Source organism: Prinia subflava, chromosome 27, assembly GCF_021018805.1.
Source record: "Prinia subflava isolate CZ2003 ecotype Zambia chromosome 27, Cam_Psub_1.2, whole genome shotgun sequence".
Taxonomy (NCBI): domain Eukaryota; kingdom Metazoa; phylum Chordata; class Aves; order Passeriformes; family Cisticolidae; genus Prinia; species Prinia subflava.
In genome coordinates this window covers 4,056,471-4,078,172 of record NC_086273.1, presented here as the reverse complement: position 1 = coordinate 4,078,172, position 21,702 = coordinate 4,056,471, and the positions used below count along the sequence as shown (strand labels likewise).

Genomic DNA, 21,702 nt, shown 5'->3' with positions numbered 1-21,702 from the left:
AATGGTCACTGTGGAGACAGGGACACCATGGGGACATGGGGACAGTGGTCAGTGTGGAGATGGGGACAACATGGGGACACCGTGAGAACATGGGGACATTGGTCACTGTGGGGTTGGGGACACCATGGGGACATGGGGACATTGGTCACCGTGAGAACATGGGGACATTGGTCACTGTGGAAATGGGGACACCATGGGGACATGGGGACATTGGTCATTGTGAGAACATGGGGACATTGGTCACTGTGGAAATGGGGACACCATGGGGACATGGGGACATTGGTCATTGTGAGAACATGGGGACATTGGTCACTGTGGGGATGTGGGGACATTGGTCACTGTGGGGACATGGGGACATTGCTCACTGTGGAGATGGGGACACTGTGGGGACATGGGCACACTGTGGGGACATCGGTCACTGTGAGAACGTGGGGACAATGGTCACTGTGGAAATGGGGTCATTGTGGGGACATGGGGACATCATGGGGACATTGGTCACCGTGAGAATGTGGGGACATTGGTCACTGTGAGAACATGAGGACACCGTGGGGACATGGGGACATTGGTCAGATGGAGATGGGGACATTGGTCACTGTGGGGTTGGGGACACCATGAGAACATGGGGTCACCATGGGGACATGGGGACATTGGTCACTGCAGGGGTGGGGACATGAGGGGACACCGTGGGGGTGGCGGTGCCACCGTGGCCTCTTGCAGGTCACCTGAGGGATGTGGGGACATCAATGGGACACCAGCAGGGACCTGGGGCCACCCTCGGCCGATGTCCCCAAGGCCACCGGCGACCCGATGTCCCCAAGGCCACCAGCAACCCAATGTCCCCAAGGCCACTGTCAGCTCAATGTCCCCTTCTGGTGTCACCAATGCCCCAATGTCCCCAAAGCCATTGTCACCCTGATGTCACCCTTGGCTTTGTGTCCCCTCCTGGTGCCACCATCACCTTGATGTCCCCAAGGCCGCTGTCACTTCAGTGTCACCGTTGGTCTCTCGTCCTCTTCTCATGCCACCATCGCCTTAATGTCCCCAAAGCTGCTGTCACTGCGATGTCCCCAAGGCCACCATTGACCCAATGTCCCCAAAGCCACTGTCACTGCGATGTCCCCCATGGCCGCCAGTGACCCGGTGTCCCCAAGGTCACTATCATGTCAATGTCACCTCCTGGTGCCAGTGTCACCCCGATGTCCCCAAAACCACCACTGACCCAGTGTCCCCAAAGTCACTGTCACCGCGGTGTCACCCTTGGCCTCGTGTCACCTCCTGCTGCCACCAATGCCCCACTGTCCCCAGAGCCACCATTGATCCAATGTCCCCAGGGCCACCATTGACTCAGTGTCACTCTTGGCCTTGTGTCACCTCCTGGTGCCACCATCTCCCCAATGTCCCCAAGGCTACTGTCACCGCGATGTCACCAAGGCCACCATCACTTCACTGTCACCCTTGGCCTCGTGTCACCTTCAGGTGCCACCATCACCCAGATGTCCCTGAGGCCACTGTCACCGTGATGTCCCCAAAGCCGCTGTCACCTCAATGTCCCCTCCTGGTGACACTGTTGAGCCAATGTCCCCAGGGCCACCATCACTGACCCAATGTCACCTCCTCGTGTCTCCAATGCCTCGATGTCCCCAAGGCCACCACTGACCCAATGTCCCCAAGGCCACCGTTAACCTGATGTCCCCAAGGCCACCACCCCTCACTGTCACCCTCGGCCTCGTGTCCCCTCCTGGTGCCACCACCGCCCCACTGTCCCCTCCCCGCTGTCCCCGTGTCCCCTCCGATGTCCCCTCGGTGTCCCCACCCCTCCCCCAATGACCAAAATCTCTTTTTTCCCCCCATTTTTATTCCTTGTCCTTCTCGGGGACATTTGGGGACATTTGGGGACATCTGGGGACACTTGGGGACATTTGGGGACATTTGGGGACACTTGGGGACACTTGGGGACAGCTCAGCACGAGCTGGCGGCTCCTGCGGAGAGACGGGGCGGGGTCAGGGTGGCACTGTCCCCTCGTGTCCCCGATGTCCCCAAGGGGGGAGGGGACACTCACCTGGCCCAGGCAGAGGTGGCAGCTCCGGGGGGGGGCGGCGGCTGCGGGGGAGGGGAGGAGGGGACACCTCAATGTCCCCAAAGTGTCCCCGATGTCCCCAAATGTCATCAATGTCCCCAACCCCTCAATGTCCCCAAAGTGTCCCCGATGTCCCCAAATGTCATCAATGTCCCCAACCCCTCAATGTCACCAACCCCTCAATGTCCCCAAAGTGTCCTCGATGTCCCCAAATGTCATCAATGTCCCCAACCCCTCAATGTCCCCAAAGTGTCCTTGATGTCCCCAAATGTCATCAGTGTCCCCAAATGTCCCCAACCCCAATGTCCCAAATCCCTCAATGTCCCCAGTGTCCCTAAACTGTCCCCAATGTCCCCAATGCCTCAATGTCCCCAAAATGTCCCCAAATGTCCCCAATGTCCCAAATGTCCCCAACCCCACAATGTCCCCAAAATGTCCCCAAATGTCCCCAATGTCCCAAATGTCCCCAACCCCACAATGTCCCCACAATGTCCCCAATGTCCCCAAATGTCATCAATGTCTCCATCCCCTCAATGTCCCCAAGGTGTCCCCGATGTCCCCAAATGTCCCCAACCCCAATGTCCCAAATCCCTCAAATGTCCCCAAAGTGTCCCCAATGACCCAAATGTCCCCCAAGCCCCCAAAATGTCCCCAAATGTCCCCAGAATGTCCCCAACCCCTGAATTTCCCCAATGTGTCCCCAAATCCCCAGAGGTCCCCAAATGTCCCCAACCCCACAATGTCCCCCAATCCCTCAATGTCCCCAAGTGTCCCCAAATGTTCCCAAACGTCCCCAAAATGTCCCCAAATCCCTCAAAAGTCCCCAAATCCCCCAAAATGTCCCCAGATGTCCCCAAATGTCCCCAATTGTTCCCAATGCCCCCGATGTCCCCAAAGTGTCCCCAAATACCCAAAGTGTCCCCCAAATTTCCCCAAATGTTCCCAAATTGTCCCCAATGTCCCCAACCCCTCAATGTCCCCAAATGTCCCCAAAGTGTCCCCAAATCCCAATAATGTCCCCAAAGTCCCCAATCTCCCAGATGTCCCCAAATGTCCCCAATGACCCTGAATGTCCCCAACCCCACAATGTCCCCAAAGTGTCCCCAAAGTGTCCCCAAAGCCTCAATGTCCCCAATGACCTAAATGTCTCCAAATCCCCCCAAATGTCCCCACTGTCCCTAATGACCCAAATGTCCCCAAATGTCCCCAAACTGTCCCCAAATCCCAATAATGTCCCCAATCTTCCAGATGTCCCCAATGTCCCCAAATGTCCCCAATGCCCCCGATGTCCCCAAATGTCCCCAAATCCCCAAATGTCCCCGATGTCCCCAATCTCCCAGATGTCCCCAAATGTCCCCAATGTCCCCAAATGTCCCCAACCCCAATGTCCCAAATCCCTCAATGTCCCCAGATGTCCCCAATGTCCCCAACGTGTCCCCAAATCCCCACAATGTCCTCAAGGCCCCCAATGTCCCCAAAGTGTCCCCAATGTCCCCAAATGTCCCCAGATGTCCCAAAATGTCCCCAACTCCTGAACTTCCCCAAGGTGTCCCCAAATCCTCAAAGTGTCCCCAAATGTCCCCAATGTCCCCAATGTCCCCAAATGTCCCCAAATGTCCCCAATGTCCCCAAATGTCCCCAGTGTCCCTAAACTGTCCCCTATGTCCCCAATGCCTCAATGTCCCCAAACTGTTCCCAAATCCCCATAATGTCCCCAAATGTCCCCAATCTCCCAGATGTTCCCACTGTCCTTAATGTCCCCAATGTCCCCAAGCCCCAAATGTCCCCAAATGTCCCCAAACTGTCCCCAAATCCCAATAATGTCCCCAATCTCCCAGATGTCCCCAATGTCCCCCAATGTCCCCAAATGTCCCCACTGTACCCAAAATGTCCCCAAATGTCCCCAACCCCTCAATGTCCCCGAAGTGTCCCCAAATCTCAATAATGACCCCAAAGTCCCCAATGTGCCCAAATGTCCCCAAAGTGTCCCCAGATCCCCACAATGTCCCCAAATGTCCCCAGTGTCCCTAAACTGTCCCCAATGTCCCCAATGACTCAATGTCCTCAAAATGTCCCCAAATGTCCCCAATGTCCCCAATGTCCCCAAATCCCCAAAATGTCCCAAAATGTCCACAAATGTCCCAAAATTGTCCCCAATGCCCCTGATGTCCCCAAAGTGTCCCCAAATACCCAAAGTGTCCCCAAATTTCCCCAAATGTCCCCAAATTGTCCCGAATGTCCCCAACCCCTCAATGTCCCCAAATGTCCCCAAAGTGTCCCCAAATCCCAATAATGTCCCCAAAGTCCCCAATCTCCCAGACGTCCCCAATGTCCCCAATGTCCCCAATGTCCCCAACCCCTGAATGTCCCCAAACTGTCCCCAAAGTGTCCCCAAACCCCCCAAATGTCCCAAATGTCCCAAATCCCCATAATGTCCCCAAATCCCCCCAAATGTCCCCAATGTCCCTAATGACCCAAATGTCCCCAAAATGTCCCCAAATGTCCCCAACCCCTCATTGTCCCCAAATGTCCCCAAATCCCAAAATGTCCCAAAATCCCAAAATGTCCCCAACTAAGTTTCCCGAAATTGTCCCCAAATTCCCAAAGTGTCTCCAAATGTCCCCAAATGTCCCCTCAATGTCCCAAATGTCCCCAGTGTCCCCAAATTTCCCAATGTCCCAAATCCCCCAGATGTCCCCAACCCCTCAATGTCCCCAAAGTGTCCCCAGGTGTCCCCAGGTGTCCCCAGGTCTCACCTGGCCTTGCTCCGGCACTTGCACTTCCCACCTGAGGGGACAGAGGTGACATCAGCGACCCCCGGGTGACACCAGGGACACGGGGGTGACACTCAGGTGACACAGGTGACAGAGGTGACACTCAGGTGACACACAAGTGACACTCAGGTGACACAGGTGACACTCAGGTGACACAGGAGGTGACAGAGGTGACACTCAGGGTGACACACAGGTGACACTCAGGGTGACACAGGTGACACACAGGTGACACAGGTGACATTGGTGGCACTCACTCAGCAGGACGATCACTCCCAGCACGCTCAGCACCGCGGCCACCACGAGGCCACCAACGCGCAGGTGACACCAGTCTGGGAGGGGACAGGGACAGCTGGGACAGCTGGGGACACCCTGGGGACAGCTGGGGACACCTTAGGGACAGCTGGGGACACTTTGGGGACACCTTGGGGACACCTTGGGACACCTGGGGACACTTTGGAGATACCTTGGGGACAGCTGGGGACACCTTGGGGACACTTTGGGGACACCTTGGGGACACCTTGGGGACACTTTGGGACATTCCCAGTCCCTCCCAGTTCCCCACACTCACCATACTGGAAGGGACTGGTGGCATCTGTGGGGGGAGGGGGAGAGAAGGGTCAGAGGGACCAGTACAGACCAGTATAAACCAGTATGGACCAGTATGGACCAGTATAAACCAGTATGGACCAGTATGGACCAGTATGGACCAGTATAAACCAGTATGGACCAGTATAAACCAGTATGGACCAGTATGGACTGGGATAGACCAGTATAGACCGGTATGGACCCCTCCTCCCAGTATAAACCAGTACAGACCAGTACGGACCAGTATAGACCAGTATGGAACCCTTCTCCCAGTACAAACCAGTATGGACTGCTATGGACCAGTATAAACCAGTATGCACCAGTATGGAACCCTTCTCCCAGTACAAGCCAGTATGGACCAGTATGGACTGGTATGAACCCCTCCTCCCAGTATAAACCAGTACGGACCAGTATAAACCAGTATGGACCAGTATGGACTGGGATAGACCAGTATAGACCGGTATGGGCTCCTCCTCCCAGTATAGACCAGTATGGACCAGTATGGGCCCCTCCTCCCAGTATAGACCAGTATGGACCAGTATAAACCAGTATGGGCCCCTCCTCCCAGTGTAAACCAGTATGGACCAGTATAAACCAGTATGGACCAGTATGGGCCCCTCCTCCCAGTATAAACCAGTATGGACTTTCCCTCCCAGTATAAGCTGCCATAAACCAGTATAGACCAGTATGGACCAGTACAGACTTCCCCATCCAGTATAAACCAGTATAAACCAGTACGGATTTGCTATCCCAGTACGACCCAGTCCATCCCAGTCCCTCCCAGTTTGTCCCAGTCCCTCCCAGTCCCTCCCAGTCCCTCCCAGTCCCTCCCAGTCCATCCCAGTCCATCCCAGTCCCTCCCAGTTTGTCCCAGTCCCTCCCAGTCCCTCCCAGTCCCTCCCAGTCCATCCCAGTTCCTCCCAGTCCATCCCAGTTCATCCCAGTTCATCCCAGTTCCCTCCCAGTTCATCCCAGTCACTCACCGGGGGGGTCCCCTCTCGCCAGGGTCAGAACTGGGAGGGGGGAGGGGACACCAGTTAAACCAGTTTGGGGCAGGCACTGGGCCCAGTTCATCCCAGTAACCGCCCCAAATCATCCCAGTCCACCCCAGTCCATCCCAGTCCATCCCAGTCCACCCCAGTTCCTCCCAGTTTGTCCCAGTTCATCCCAGTCCATCCCAGTCCATTCCAGTTAATCCCAGTCCCCTCCCAGTCCCCTCCCAGTATAACCTACTTCCCTCCCAGTCCATCCCAGTTCATCCCAGTCCATCCCAGTTCATCCCAGTTCCTTCCAGTTCCCTCCAAGTCCATCCCAGTTCCCCCCCCCAGTAACTCCCAGTTTATCCCAGTTCCCTCTCAGTTCATCCCAGTCCATCCCAGTTCATCCCAGTCCATCCCAGTCCATCCCAGTCCCTCCCAGTTCATCCCAGTTCCCTCCCAGTTTGTCCCAGTTCCCTCCCAGTTCATCCCAGTTCCCTCTCAGTTCATCCCAGTCCATCCCAGTTCATCCCAGTCCATCCCAGTCTCTCCCAGTACCTCCCAGTATCACCAGTGCTCCGAGCCTTTCCCGCTCCATTCCGTGACCTTTGACCCCTGGGGGGGGAATTCCAGAGGGTCCCGGGGGGAGGGACTGGGAGGGACTGGGATAAACTGGGAGGGACTGGGATAAACTGGGAGGGGACTGGGAGGGACTGGGAGGGGATTGGGATAAACTGGGAGGGCACTGAGATGGACTGGGATTAACTGGGAGGGACTGCGGGGGAACTGGGAGGGAACTGGGTGGGACTGGGACAAACTGGGCAGGACTGGGAGAAACTGGGCGGGACTGGGAGGGGACTGGGAGGGACTGGGGGGGACTGGGAGGGAACTGGGACAAACTGGGAGGGACTGGGACAAACTGGGAGGGACTGGGAGGGGACTGGGATGAACTGGGCGGGAACTGGGACAGACTCGGCGGGACTGGGAGGGGACTGGGACAGACTGGGCGGGACTGGGACAAACTGGGCGGGACTGGGAGGGGACTGGGATGAACTGGGAGGGGACTGGGACAGACTCGGCGGGACTGGGAGGGGACTGGGACAGACTGGGCGGGACTGGGACAAACTGGGCGGGACTGGGAGGGGACTGGGATGAACTGGGCGGGAACTGGGAGGGGACTGGGATGAACTGGGCGGGAACTGGGACAGACTCGGCGGGACTGGGAGGGGACTGGGACAGACTGGGCGGGACTGGGAGGGGACTGGGATGAACTGGGCGGTAACTGGGAGGGGACTGGGAGGGGACTGGGACAAACTGGGCGGGACTGGGATGAACTGGGCGGGAACTGGGCCCGGGTGAGTCACGGGGATTCCTGAGCAGGGTGGGACTGGGACAAACTGGTGCGAACTGGAACCGACTGGGAGGGACTGAGGGGGAAATTTGGGAGCTACTGGGAGAGAACTGGGCAAACTGGGAGAGACTGGGAGGGACTGGGAGGGACTGGGGGGGACTGGGGGGGACTGGGAGTTACTGGGATGGACTGGGGGGTTACTGGGATGGGCTGAGGGGTTACTGGGAGCTACTGGGATGGACTGGGATAGACTGGGAGGGACTGGGGAGTTACTGGGTGGTTACTGGGAGGTTACTGGGAATTACTGGGAGTTAATGGTAGTTACTGGGAGAGAACTGGGCAAACTGGGAGTTACTGGAAGTTACTGGGATGGACTGGGAGTTACTGGGATGGACTGGGAGGTACTGGGAGGGACTGGGGAGTTACTGGGAGTTACTGGGAGGTTACTGGGAGTTACTGGGATGTTACTGGGAGGTTACTGGGGAGTTACTGGGGGTTACTGGGATGGACTGGGAGTTACTGGGAGGTTACTGGGAGTTACTGGGGCCCCACTCACCTTCCCAGAGCAGCCACGGGGAACTGGAACTGGGGGGGGAACTGGGAGGGGGCGTGGCCAAGGAAGGAAAGGGGCGTGGCCAAAGAAGGAAAGGGGCGTGGCCAAAGAGGCGAGTGACCAAGGGAGGGGCGTGGCTACGGAAAGGGGCGTGGCCAAGGAAAGGCAGGTGGCCGAGGGAGGGGGCGTGGTCAAGGAGGAAAGGGGCGTGGCCAAGGGAGGGGCGTGGCCGGAGCAGAGACAGATTGGGGAGACTGGGACAGACTGGGAGTGATACTAGGATGAACTGGGACATACTGGGAATGGCACTGGGATGCACTGGGAGACACTGGGGTGAACTGGGGCGTACTGGGAGTGATACTGGGATGAACTGGGACAGACTGGGAGTGATACCGGGATGAACTGGGACCGACTGGGAATGGCACTGGGATGGACTGGGAGACACTGGGGAGACTGGGACAGACTGGGAGTGATACTGGGATGAACTGGGACAGACTGGGAATGGCACTGGGAGACACTGGGAGACACTGGGGTGTACTGGGAGTGATACTGAGGGATACTGGGACATACTGGGAGCACGCAGGGGGCACAGGACATGCTGGGAGTGATACTGGGATGGACTGGGGCATACTGGGAATGGCACTGGGATGTACTGGGAGACACTGGGATAAACTGGGACATACTGGGAGTGATACTGGGATGAACTGGGACATACTGGGAGTGGCACTGGGAGACACTGGGGCAAACTGGGACGTACTGGGAGTGATACTGGGATGAACTGGGGCATACTGGGAATGGCACTGGGATGCACTGGGAGACACTGGGGTGAACTGGGACGTACTGGGAGTGATACTGGGATGAACTGGGACCTACTGGGAATCGCACTGGGGTGAACTGGGGCGTACTGGGAGTGATACTGGGATGAACTGGGACATACTGGGAGCACGCAGGGGGCACAGGACATGCTGAGAGTGATACTGGAATGAACTGGGGCATACTGGGAATGGCACTGGGATGTACTGGGAGACACTGGGATGAACTGGGACATACTGGGAATGGCATTGGGAGACACTGGGGTCTACTGGGACAGACTGGGAGTGATACTGGGATGAACTGGGACATACTGGGAGCACGCAGGGGGCACGGGACATGCTGGGAGTGATACTGGGATGAACTGGGACATACTGGGAATGGCACTGTAAGACACTGGGGCGAACTGGGACGTACTGGGAGTGATACTGGAATGGACTGGGACATACTGGGAATGGCACTGGGAGACACTGGGGCGAACTAGGATGTACTGGGAGTGATACTGGGATGAACTGGGACAGACTGGGAGTGATACTGGAATGGACTGGGACCGACTGGGAATGGCACTGGGAGACACTGGGGTGAACTGGGGCGTACTGGGAGTGATACTGGAATGGACTGGGATGTACTGGGGGACACTGGGAATGCTGTGAAAGGGACTGGGAGCAACTGGGCTATACTGGGAAGGCCTGGAGGGGCACTGGGGTTGTACTGGGCTGTACTGGGATGAACTGGGCTATACTGGGAAGGCCTGGAGGGGCACTGGGGTTGTACTGGGCTGTACTGGGATGAACTGGGCTGTACTGGGAGGAACTGGAGATGTTAAATGCGCTGTTCCCGCCTCCGGCACCTCCCATTGGTCAAGGCTCCCGTCCATCATCGCTCTCAACCAATCAGCGCCGGGGATCGGGGCTTAGGGCGGGACCTGGGCTCGAAGCCATTTTGGTCACGTTCAGCCTACAACTCCCGTCATGCCCCGCGGCGCCCATAGAGCGCTATTGCAGCAGCGCCTTCATCTCCCAGCACGCCCCGCGCCACACCGGAAGTCACGGGCGCTGTGCCTACAAATCCCGTGATGCTCCGCGGCTCCGTTAAACCGTCTTCTACCCGGGCCTACAACTCCCATCATCCCTTGCGCCCCTCAGGGTCCCCCCAAGCTCTCCCTAAATGCCCCAAATCAGGACAAAAAGCCCCAATTTAAACTCAAGAGACCCTCGTGCATTCAATCCTTTAATATTCAATTGTTTCTCCTCTTCGAAACCTTCCTTTCACGCCGTTGCAGTTCTGGTTTTATTCCACCTCCTCTCGGGGCTCTCGGGGGGGTTTTTGGGGGTCTCTCCTCGCTCCGAGGGTCCCGGGGGGGATTTCTGGGCTCGCTCAGAGCACAGGGCGGCTTTGCTGGGTGAGCAGAATCCCGAAACGCCGCTTTAAAGCCACGCGGTGGCGGGAGAATTTATCATCGGGGGAGAAGCGGGCGGGGTGAGCCGAGCGTGTGGGGGTCCCGTCCGGGGACATCCTCTGTGAGGGGAACGGGGTGAGGGAGACACCGACAGCACCCCCAAAATCCCCCTCAAACTCCCCCGAATCGCTGCCAAACCGCACCCGGGACACCCAAAAACCCCGAACCCCTCCAGAAATCCCCTTTAAACTTCCCCAAATCGCCCCAAATCGCCCCAAAATCGCCCCGTACCCGCAGGGTGTAGACGCGCTCGCCGCGCTCGTTGGTGTAGCACTGCAGGAACATGGCGGCCACGGCGGGAAACGGCGGCCGGAAGTCGCCTCAGGAGCTGAGGGGGAGTGGGCGGGGTTTGTGCCGGAAATCGGAGGAGGGGGTGATGGGAAATGTAGTCCCGGAAGTGAGGGAGGCGTAGAGCAGAACCCAGGGGAGATTTGGGGTAAAAAATGAAAATTTTGGATAAAAAAGGGGAGTTTGGACCCGGAAAAAGGAGGAATTTGGGTCCAAAAAGGGAGGATTTGGGTAAAAAAGGGGAATTTGGGATGAAAAAGGGGAGTTTGGGCAAAAAAAATGGGGGAGTTTGGGTGGAAAAAGAGAGAATTTGGGGCAAAAAAGGGGAAATTTTGGGTCAAAAAAAGGAAAATTTAGGGCTAAAAAAGGGAGATTTGGCAGCCAAATGGGAAGTTTTGGACCTAAAAAATGGAATTTTGGTGCAGGAAGGGAAAATTTGGGTCAAAAAAAGAGGGAATTTGGGCAGCCAAATGGGAAGTTTGGGGTAAAAAAATGGAATTTTAGTCCAGGAAGGGAAAATTTGGGCTGAAAAAAGGAAAATTTGGACAAAAAAAAAAGGGAATTTTGGCAGCCAAATGGGAAGTTTGGACCCAAAATGGGGAATTTTGGTGCAGGAAGGGAAATTTGGTCTGAAAAAAGGAAAATTTGGTTTGAAAAAAGGAAAATTTGGGGCAAAAAAAATGGAATTTGGGTCTAGGAAGGGAAATTTGAGTCCAGAAAGGAGAATTTAGGTCAAATAAAAGGAAAAATTGGGCCCAAAATGGGGAATTTTGGTGCAGAAAGGGAAAATTTGGGTCGAAAAAAGGAAAATTTGAGGGCAAAAAAAGGGAATTTTGGTAGCTAAATGGGAAATTTGGACCCCAAATGGGGAATTTCAGTACTGAAAGGGAAAATTTGGGCCCCCAAAAAAAGAATTTGGGTCCAGGAAGGGAAATTTGGGTCGAAAAAAGGAAAATTTGGGTCAAAAAAAAGGGAAATTTGGCAGCCAAATGGGAAGTTTGGACCTAAAATTCGAATTTGGGTCCTGGGAGGAGAATTTGGGCTGAAAAAAAGGAAAATTTGGGACAAAAAAAAGGAAAATTTGGGCTGAAAAAGGGGGAATTTGGGCTGAAAAATGGGGGAGTTTGGGTCCAAAAATCGAGAATTTGGGTCAAAAAGTGAGAATTTGGCTGAACAAAAAGGGAATTTGGGCAGCTAAATGGGAAATTTGGACCTAAAAAATGGAATTTTAGTCCAGGAAGGGAAATTTGGGTCCAGAAAGGAGAATTTAGGTCAAATAAAAGGAAAAATTGGGTCCAAAAAAAGGAATTTTAGTCCAGGAAGGGAAAATTTGGGTCAAAAAAAAGGAAAAATTAGGGCAAAAAAAGGGGAATTTTTGAAGCCAAATGGGAGGTTTGGACCCAAAATTGGGAATTTGGGTCCTGGGAGGAGAATTTGGGCTGAAAAAGGGGAATTTGGGCCAAAAAATGGGAGAGTTTAGGTCGAAAAATCGAGAATTTGGGTCAAAAAGCGAGAATTTTGCTGAAAAAAAGGGAATTTTGGCATCCAAATGGGAAGTTTGGACCCAAAAAGCGGAATTTGGGTCCTGGAAGGGAAATTTGGGCTAAAAAAGGGAAAATTTTTGGCAGCCAAATGGGAAGTTTGGACCTAAAATTCGAATTTGGGTCCTGGGAGGAGAATTTGGGCTGAAAAAAGGAAAATTTGGGACAAAAAAAGGAAAATTTGAGCTGAAAAAGGGGAATTTGGGCCAAAAAATGGGGGAGTTTAGGTCGAAAAATCGAGAATTTGGGTCAAAAAGGGAGAATTTTGCTGAAAAAAAGGAGAATTTTGGCAGCCAAAGAGGAGGTTTGGACACCAAAAATGGAATTTTAGTCCAGGAAGGGAAATTTGAGGTGAAAAAAAGGAAAATTTAGGGCAAAAAAAAGGGGAATTTTTGAAGCTAAATGGGAAGTTTAGACCTAAAAAAGGAATTTTAGTCCAGGAAGGGAAAATTTGGGTCAAAAAAAGGGAATTTTGGGGAAAAAAAAGGGGAATTTTTGAAGCCAAATGGGAAGTTTGGATCCAAAAAATGGAATTTGGGTCCTGGGAGGAAAATTTGGGCTGAAAAAAGGAAAATTTGGGACAAAAAAAGGAAAATTTGGGACAAAAAAAGGAAAATTTGGGCCAAAAAATGGGGGAGTTTAGGTCGAAAAATCGAGAATTTGGGTCAAAAAGTGAGAATTTTGCTGAAAAAAGGAGAATTTTGGCAGCCAAATGGGAAGTTTGGACCCAAAAAAGGGAATTTTAGTCCAGGAAGGGAAATTTGAGGTGAAAAAAGGAAAATTTAGGGCAAAAAAAGGGGAATTTTTGAAGCTAAATGGGAAGTTTGGACCTAAAAATGGAATTTTAGTGCAGGAAGGGAAAATTTGGGCTGAAAAAAGGAAAATTTGGGATGAAAAAAGGAAAATTTGGGCCTAAAAATGGGTGAGTTTGGGTCTAAAAATAGAGAATTTGGGTCAAAAAGTGAGAATTTGGGCTGAAAAAAGGAAAATTTGGGGCAAAAAAAAATGGAATTTGGGTCTAAGAAGGGAAATTTGGGTCCAGAAAGGAGAATTTAGGTCAAATAAAAGGAAAATTTGGGCCCAAAATGGGGAATTTTGGTGCAGAAAGGGAAAATTTGGGTCGAAAAAAGGAAAATTTGGGGCAAAAAAAGGAGAATTTTGGCAGCTAAATGGGAAATTTGGACCCCAAATGGGGAATTTCAGTGCTGAAAGGGAAAATTTGGGCCCAAAAATCAAAATTTGGGTCCTGGAAGGGAAACTTGGGTCGAAAAAAGAAAAATTTGGGCCAAAAAAAAGAGGAAAATTTTGGCAGCCAAATGAGAAATTTGAACCCAAAAAGCGGAATTTGGGTCCTGGAAGGGAAATTTGGGCTAAAAAAGGGAAAATTTTTGGCAGCCAAATGGGAAGTTTGGACCTAAAATTCGAATTTGGGTCCTGGGAGGAGAATTTGGGCTGAAAAAAGGAAAATTTGGGACAAAAAAAGGAAAATTTGAGCTGAAAAAGGGGAATTTGGGCCAAAAAATGGGGGAGTTTAGGTCGAAAAATCGAGAATTTGGGTCAAAAAGGGAGAATGAGAGTCTGGACTGTTCCTGTGCTGGTCTTGTAGGCCTGGAATGAATAATTAATGAACTAATTAATAATTTATTGTGCCTCGTCACGGATGCTAACGATGTGTAACAACTGGTTAGGCCTCGTCATGTGTGAAAAATTCACATTTTATGGCTCTACACAGAAATTTATTCTGTGTGTATATAGATATAAATGAATTGTTTAACCGTTATTATTATTATTATATTTGTATTACTGTTTTTTTAATGTAACCATTTTATTTTTTAATAAATTTATTTTTATTCAATTTATTTTTATTCAATTTATTTTTATTTTCTTTTTATTCAATTTATTTTTATTTTCTTTTTATTCAATTTATTTTTATTCAATTTATTTTTATTCAATTTATTTTTATTCAATTTATTTTTATTTTCTTTTTATTCAATTTATTTTTATTCAATTTATTTTTATTCAATTTATTTTTATTTTCTTTTTATTCAATTTATTTTTATTCAATTTATTTTTATTCAATTTATTTTTATTCAATTTATTTTTATTTTCTTTTTATTCAATTTAATTTTATTTTATTTTTATTCAATTTATTTTTATTAAATTTATTTTTATTCAATTTATTTTTATTAAATTTATTTTTATTCAATTTATTTTTATTTTCTTTTTATTCAATTTATTTTTATTTTCTTTTTATTCAATTTATTTTTATTCAATTTATTTTTATTTTCTTTTTATTCAATTTATTTTTATTCAATTTATTTTTATTTTCTTTTTATTCAATTTATTTTTATTCAATTTCTTTTTATTTTATTTTTATGCAATTTATTTTTATTCAATTTATTTTTATTCAATTTATTTTTATTTTGTTTTTATTCAATTTATTTTTATTCAATTTATTTTTATTCAATTTATTTTTATTCAATTTATTTTTATTCAATTTATTTTTATTTTATTTTTATTGAATTTATTTTTATTCAATTTATTTTTATTAAATTTATTTTTATTTTATTTTTATTAAATTTTCCTGAATTTCTAAAACGAGCAATTAGCGTTTATTACAGAGCTGACCAGTTGTGATCGGCTAAAAGTCAATAAAATATAAATTAAATAATTGTTCATTGATCCACATTTTTTGGCCCATGATTTGCATTTTATTCCACCTTAGGAATAAAATTCTGTTTTCTACATCTGTGATGTAATAAAGAAATATTCTTTATTAATTTGTTTTTATTTTATTTCATTTCTTTTAAATAAATCCGTTTAAAGACAGATTTTTTTTAAAAAAAAATTTCTTTATTATTCTAAATGAATGAATAAATGAATGAATAAAGAAAGAAAGAAAGAAATAAATAAAATAGTAATACAAAGACAATAAATTAAAATAAAAATTAAACAAACAAATAAATAAATAAATAGTAATACAAAGAGAATAAAATAAAAATTAAATAAATGAATGAATAAATAAAATAAATAAAATAGTAATACAAAGACAATAAAATAAAAAATAAATAAATAAATAAATAAATAAATAAATAAATGAAATAGTAATACAAATCCAATAAAATAAAAATTAAATAAACAAACAAACAAACAAACAAACAAATAAATAAATAAAATAGTAATACAAAGACAATAAAATATAAATTAAATAATTGTTCATTGATCCACATTTTTTGGCCCATGATTTGCATTTTATTCCACCTTAGGAATAAAATTCTGTTTTCTACATCTGTGATGTAATAAAGAAATATTCTTTATTAATTTGTTTTGTTTTATTTCATTTCTTTTAAATAAATCCGTTTAAAGACATAAATTTTTTTTTTTAAAAAATAATTTCTTTATTATTCTAAATAATAAATAAATAAATAAATAAATAAATAAATAGTAATACAAAGACAATAAAATCAAAATAAATAAATAAATGAATAAATAAAAAAAATAGCAATACAAAGGCAATAAAATAAAAATTAATTAATTAATTAAATAAATAATAAAAAAGTAACACAAAGACAATAAAAATAAATAAATAAATAAATAAATAAATAAATAGTAATACAAAGACAATAAAATAAAAATTAAATAAATAAATGAATAAAGAAAGAAATAAAATAGTAATACAAAGACAATAAAATAAAATAAAAAAATAAATAAAGAAATAAAATAGAAACACAAAGGCAATAAAATAAAAATTAAATAAATAAATGAATAAATAAAATAAACAAAATAGTAACACAAAGACAATAAAATAAAAATCAATCAAATAAATAAACAAACAAATAAACAGTAATGCAAATACAATAAAAAATTAATTAATTAAATAAATAAACAAACAAACAAACAAATAAATAAAATAGTAATACAAAGACAATAAAATAATAAATAAATAAATAGTAATACAAAGACAATAAAATAAAAATTAAATAAATAAATGAATGAATGAATATATAAAATAGTAACGCAAATAAAATAAAATAAAAATTAAATAAATAAATAAATAAATAAATAAAATAGTAATACAAAGACAATAAAAATTAAGTAAGTAAGTAAATAAATAAATAAATAAAATAGTAACACAAAGACAATAAAATAAAAATTAATTAATTAAATAAATAAATAAAGAATAAATAAAATAGTAATACAAAGACAACAAAATAAAAATTAAATAAATAAACAAATAAATAAATAAATAAAATAGTAATACAAAGACAATTAAAAAAAAAAGTTAAATAATTTAGACTTAGGACAAATAATGAAACAATAACAGCAAAGAGAACAGCCCGGGCTGGGTCCACATTCCTGGACCAAAGTCAGCAGGAGAAGGACCCCATTAAAAAAGAATTTATTCCTTAAGGGGAGTCACCTCATGATTATTTTATTTTATTTTATTTTATTTTATTTTATTTTATTTTATTTTATTTTATTTTATTTTATTTTATTTTATTTTATTTTATTTTAAACAAGAAAATTCACCTGTTACTCATCAAAAATTTTATTTTAATCCCCAGGCGCCTCTGAGTCTAAGTCAGGCTTGGAAAAGTTCATTTCTGTTGATAAGGAGAGCCATAAATTCCTCTCCTCTGGAAAATTTAGGGGTCTCTGTAATTGTTAACTCTGTGCAAAGAATTCCTTGATTATTTTCTCTTTTTCTTGAGCTAAAAAAGAATATTTTACACACATAGTTTCTATTTTAATTACTAAAGCTTGATGTTAATTACAAAACTACATTTACTATATTATTGAAATGTTAATACAGCATAACTTTTCAAACTAGCATAATAAATATATATATATACATTTATATAATTATATATGAATGATATATATGTATATTATTTTATATATATTATGTATATATTATATATTTTATATATAATATATATTTTATATATATTGTATATATTATACATATTATATATATAATATATATTATATATTATATTATATATTATATATTATATATAATTATATATAATATATTATATATATTATATATAATATATAATATATATAATAATATATTATATATATTATATATTATATATATTGTATATATTATATATATATATACACACACATATAATAAATATCTGTGTAGAGCCCTATAATGTGAATTTTTCACACTTTCCTGTCTGTAACCTGCTAAAAGTGGAATAGAAGGAATAAACAGAGAGATAAATAAATCACATTGATTCCTGTTTGATACTCAGCTCCTTTCTCACAGCAGTTCTGTAATAAACGCCAATCGCTTGTTTTAGAAATTTATGAAAGTTTAATAAAAATAAAATGGTTATAAAAAATAGTAATAGAAATATAGTAATAATAAAGGTTAAATCAATTTAGAATTAGGACAAATAATGAGACAATAACAGCAAAGAGAAGAGCCCGGGCTGGGTCCCCATTCCTGGACAAAATTCATCAGGAGAAGGACCCTGTTAAAAAAGAATTTATTCCTTAAAAGGAGTCACCTCATGATTATTTTATTTTATTTAAAACAAGAAAATTCACCTGTTACTCATGAAAAATTTTATTTTAATTCCCAGGTGCCTCTGAGTCTAAGTCAGGCTTGGAAAAGTTCATTTCTGTTAATTAGGAAGCCATAAATTCCTCTCCTCTGGAAAATTTAGGGGTCTCTGTAATTGTTATCTCTGTGCGAAGAATTTCTTGATTATTTTCTCCTTTTCTTGAGCTAAAAAAATCCACGGTGACCCTGCAGAACTCAGAGCATTGCTGACAGTGCGAAAGCTCCTGGAACCAGAACTCCACTGTGACCCTGCAGGGCCTCATGGAACCATTGTTACCTTGGTTTTGAAGACTTTTCTAAGGCTTTTGTAATATTCTTCATATTAGAATCAGAAATTTTACTTTATCACACTTTCTACTATAAACAATGGCCATGTTTTGCTAACTGTCTTTCATTTTTTACAGATTTCTAAGTAAGAAGACAAAGTTAATTGACAGTTAGCTTGACCGATGTAAATTGAGAAGTAGAATTCCATCCTCCAATCCACAGGCCCCATAAGAAATGTATAAAACTGAGTTTTTAAAATAAACTCGTCCCTTTAGTCCTGCTTCGCTCACCAGCGTGTCCTCGTGTGGTTCTTTCCATGTCCTCTGTGACAGCCATGGAGACCATTGTGACACTTGGGGCCTCATGGAACAAAAGGACCATTGTGACACTGCGGGGCCTCATGGAACAAAAGGACCATTGTGACACTGCGGGGCCTCAGGGAACAAAAGGACCATTGTGACACTGTGGGACATCATGGAACAAAAGGACCATTGTGACACTGTGGGACATCATGGAACAAAAGGACCATTGTGACACTGCGGGGCCTCAGGGAACAAAAGGACCATTGTGACACTGCGGGGCCTCAGGGAACAAAAGGACCATTGTGACACTGTGGGACATCATGGAACAAAAGGACCATTGTGACACTGCGGGGCCTCAGGGAACAAAAGGACCATTGTGACACTGCGGGGCCTCAGGGAACAAAAGGACCATTGTGACACTGCGGGGCCTCATGGAACAAAAGGACCATTGTGACACTGCGGGACATCATGGAACAAAAGGACCATTGTGACACTGCGGGACATCATGGAACAAAAGGACCATTGTGACACTTGGGGCCTCATGGAACCAAGGGTCCATTGTGACACTGTGGGACATCATGGAACAAAAGGACCATTGTGACACTTGGGGCCTCATGGAACAAAAGGACCATTGTGACACTTGGGGCCTCAGGGAACAAAAGGACCATTGTGACACTTGGGGCCTCATGGAACCAAGGGTCCATTGTGACACTGCAGGGCCTCAGGGAACAAAAGGACCATTGTGACACTGCGGGGCCTCAGGGAACAAAAGGACCATTGTGACACTGCGGGACATCATGGAACAAAAGGAACATTGTGACACTTGGGGCCTCAGGGAACAAAAGGACCATTGTGACACTGCGGGGCCTCAGGGAACAAAAGGACCATTGTGACACTGCGGGACATCATGGAACAAAAGGACCATTGTGACACTGCAGGGCCTCAGGGAACAAAAGGACCATTGTGACACTGTGGGACATCATGGAACAAAAGGACCATTGTGACACTGTGGGACATCATGGAACAAAAGGACCATTGTGACACTGCAGGGCCTCATGGAACAAAAGGACCATTGTGACACTGTGGGACATCATGGAACAAAAGGACCATTGTGACACTGTGGGACATCATGGAACAAAAGGACCATTGTGACACTGTTGGGCCTCATGGAACAAAAGGACCATTGTGACACTGTGGGACATCATGGAACAAAAGGACCATTGTGACACTGTGGGACATCATGGAACAAAAGGACCATTGTGACACTGTGGGACATCATGGAACAAAAGGACCATTGTGACACTGCGGGGCCTCAGGGAACAAAAGGACCATTGTGACACTGTGGGACATCATGGAACAAAAGGACCATTGTGACACTGCGGGGCCTCATGGAACAAAAGGACCATTGTGACATTGGGGCCTCATGGAACAAAAGGATCATTGTGACACTGTGGGACATCATGGAACCAAGGGTCCATTGTGACACTGTGGGGCCTCATGGAACAAAAGGACCATTGTGACACTGCGGGACATCATGGAACAAAAGGACCATTGTGACATTGGGGCCTCATGGAACAAAAGGACCATTGTGACACTTGGGGCCTCAGGGAACAAAAGGACCATTGTGACACTTGGGGCCTCATGGAACAAAAGGACCATTGTGACACTGTGGGACATCATGGAACAAAAGGACCATTGTGACATTGGGGCCTCATGGAACAAAAGGACCATTGTGACACTGTGGGACATCATGGAACAAAAGGACCATTGTGACACTGTGGGACATCAGGGAACAAAAGGACCATTGTGACACTGTGGGACATCATGGAACAAAAGGACCATTGTGACACTGTGGGACATCAGGGAACAAAAGGACCATTGTGACACTGTGGGACATCATGGAACAAAAGGACAATTGTGACACTTGGGACATCATGGAACAAAAGGACAATTGTGACACTTGGGACATCATGGAACAAAAGGACCATTGTGACACTTGGGGCCTCAGGGAACAAAAGGACCATTGTGACACTGCAGGGCCTCATGGAACAAAAGGACCATTGTGACACTGTGGGACATCATGGAACAAAAGGACCATTGTGACACTGTGGGACATCATGGAACAAAAGGACCATTGTGACACTGCAGGGCCTCAGGGAACAAAAGGACCATTGTGACACTGTGGGACATCATGGAACAAAAGGACCATTGTGACACTGCGGGGCCTCATGGAACAAAAGGACCATTGTGACACTGTGGGACATCATGGAACAAAAGGACCATTGTGACACTTGGGGCCTCATGGAACAAAAGGACCATTGTGACACTGCGGGGCCTCATGGAACAAAAGGACCATTGTGACACTGCGGGGCCTCATGGAACAAAAGGACCATTGTGACACTGTGGGACATCATGGAACAAAAGGACCATTGTGACACTTGGGGCCTCATGGAACAAAAGGACCATTGTGACACTGCGGGGCCTCATGGAACAAAAGGACCATTGTGACACTGCGGGGCCTCATGGAACAAAAGGACCATTGTGACACTGTGGGACATCATGGAACAAAAGGACCATTGTGACACTGTGGGACATCATGGAACAAAAGGACCATTGTGACACTGTCGGGCCTCAGGGAACAAAAGGACCATTGTGACACTGTGGGACATCATGGAACAAAAGGACCATTGTGACACTGCGGGGCCTCAGGGAACAAAAGGACCATTGTGACACTGTGGGACATCATGGAACCAAGGGGAGATGGAATAGATCTGGCTGGTTTGGCCTTCCAGGGGCCACCTGACAGGTCCAGCTGATCTTGGAATGCTGAGGGCTGCCTCTCATCAGCCCCTGGAGCACTGGGGCTTTGTGCTTTCCTTCCTATGGAAAAGAACCAGCAGTCTTTCCAGGTGCCCACAGCTAAAATTGATATTCTCCCTGAAAAATTCCCTATATGAGAGGATTTTCCACTACAAAAGCTGCCAGGACAGAGAGTTCTGGCCGGCCTTGGCCGCTGGTGGTCACCTCTTATCTCAAGGAAGCCCTGAGGAAAGGATTGGAACAGCTTTGACTTCTGGAACATCAATGAGTCTCATCCTCTCCTATGCTGTTCTGACCACATGCGTCTCTTTTTCCT

General features: G+C 45.8%; 3 protein-coding genes across 3 annotated transcripts; all 3 read right to left on the bottom strand.

Annotated features, from left to right (window-relative positions):
* Nucleotides 1-1,845: 1,845 nt before the first annotated feature.
* On the bottom strand, nt 1,846-8,390 carry FXYD3 (FXYD domain containing ion transport regulator 3). Its single transcript, XM_063419765.1, has 8 exons — nt 8,322-8,390; nt 6,973-7,029; nt 6,421-6,450; nt 5,421-5,444; nt 5,107-5,181; nt 4,835-4,865; nt 2,061-2,101; nt 1,846-1,980 (listed from the first exon to the last, which is right to left on the bottom strand). The coding sequence occupies exons 2-8, from the start codon at nt 7,010-7,012 to the stop codon at nt 1,961-1,963; spliced, it is 261 nt and encodes an 86-aa protein (XP_063275835.1). The 5' UTR covers nt 7,013-7,029; nt 8,322-8,390; the 3' UTR covers nt 1,846-1,960.
* A 119-nt stretch (nt 8,391-8,509) lies between these two features.
* Nucleotides 8,510-10,306, bottom strand: LOC134562351 (DNA-directed RNA polymerase II subunit RPB1-like). Its single transcript, XM_063419728.1, is given in 3 exon segments — nt 8,510-8,704; nt 8,707-9,006; nt 9,009-10,306. Coding segments are annotated over 3 exon segments (1,062 nt in total). The 5' UTR covers nt 9,576-10,306.
* A 129-nt stretch (nt 10,307-10,435) lies between these two features.
* NOP10 (NOP10 ribonucleoprotein) lies at nt 10,436-10,950 on the bottom strand. The gene is made up of 2 exons (XM_063419766.1): nt 10,819-10,950; nt 10,436-10,646 (listed from the first exon to the last, which is right to left on the bottom strand). The coding sequence occupies exons 1-2, from the start codon at nt 10,870-10,872 to the stop codon at nt 10,506-10,508; spliced, it is 195 nt and encodes a 64-aa protein (XP_063275836.1). The 5' UTR covers nt 10,873-10,950; the 3' UTR covers nt 10,436-10,505.
* Between the last annotated feature and the right edge of the window lie 10,752 nt (nt 10,951-21,702).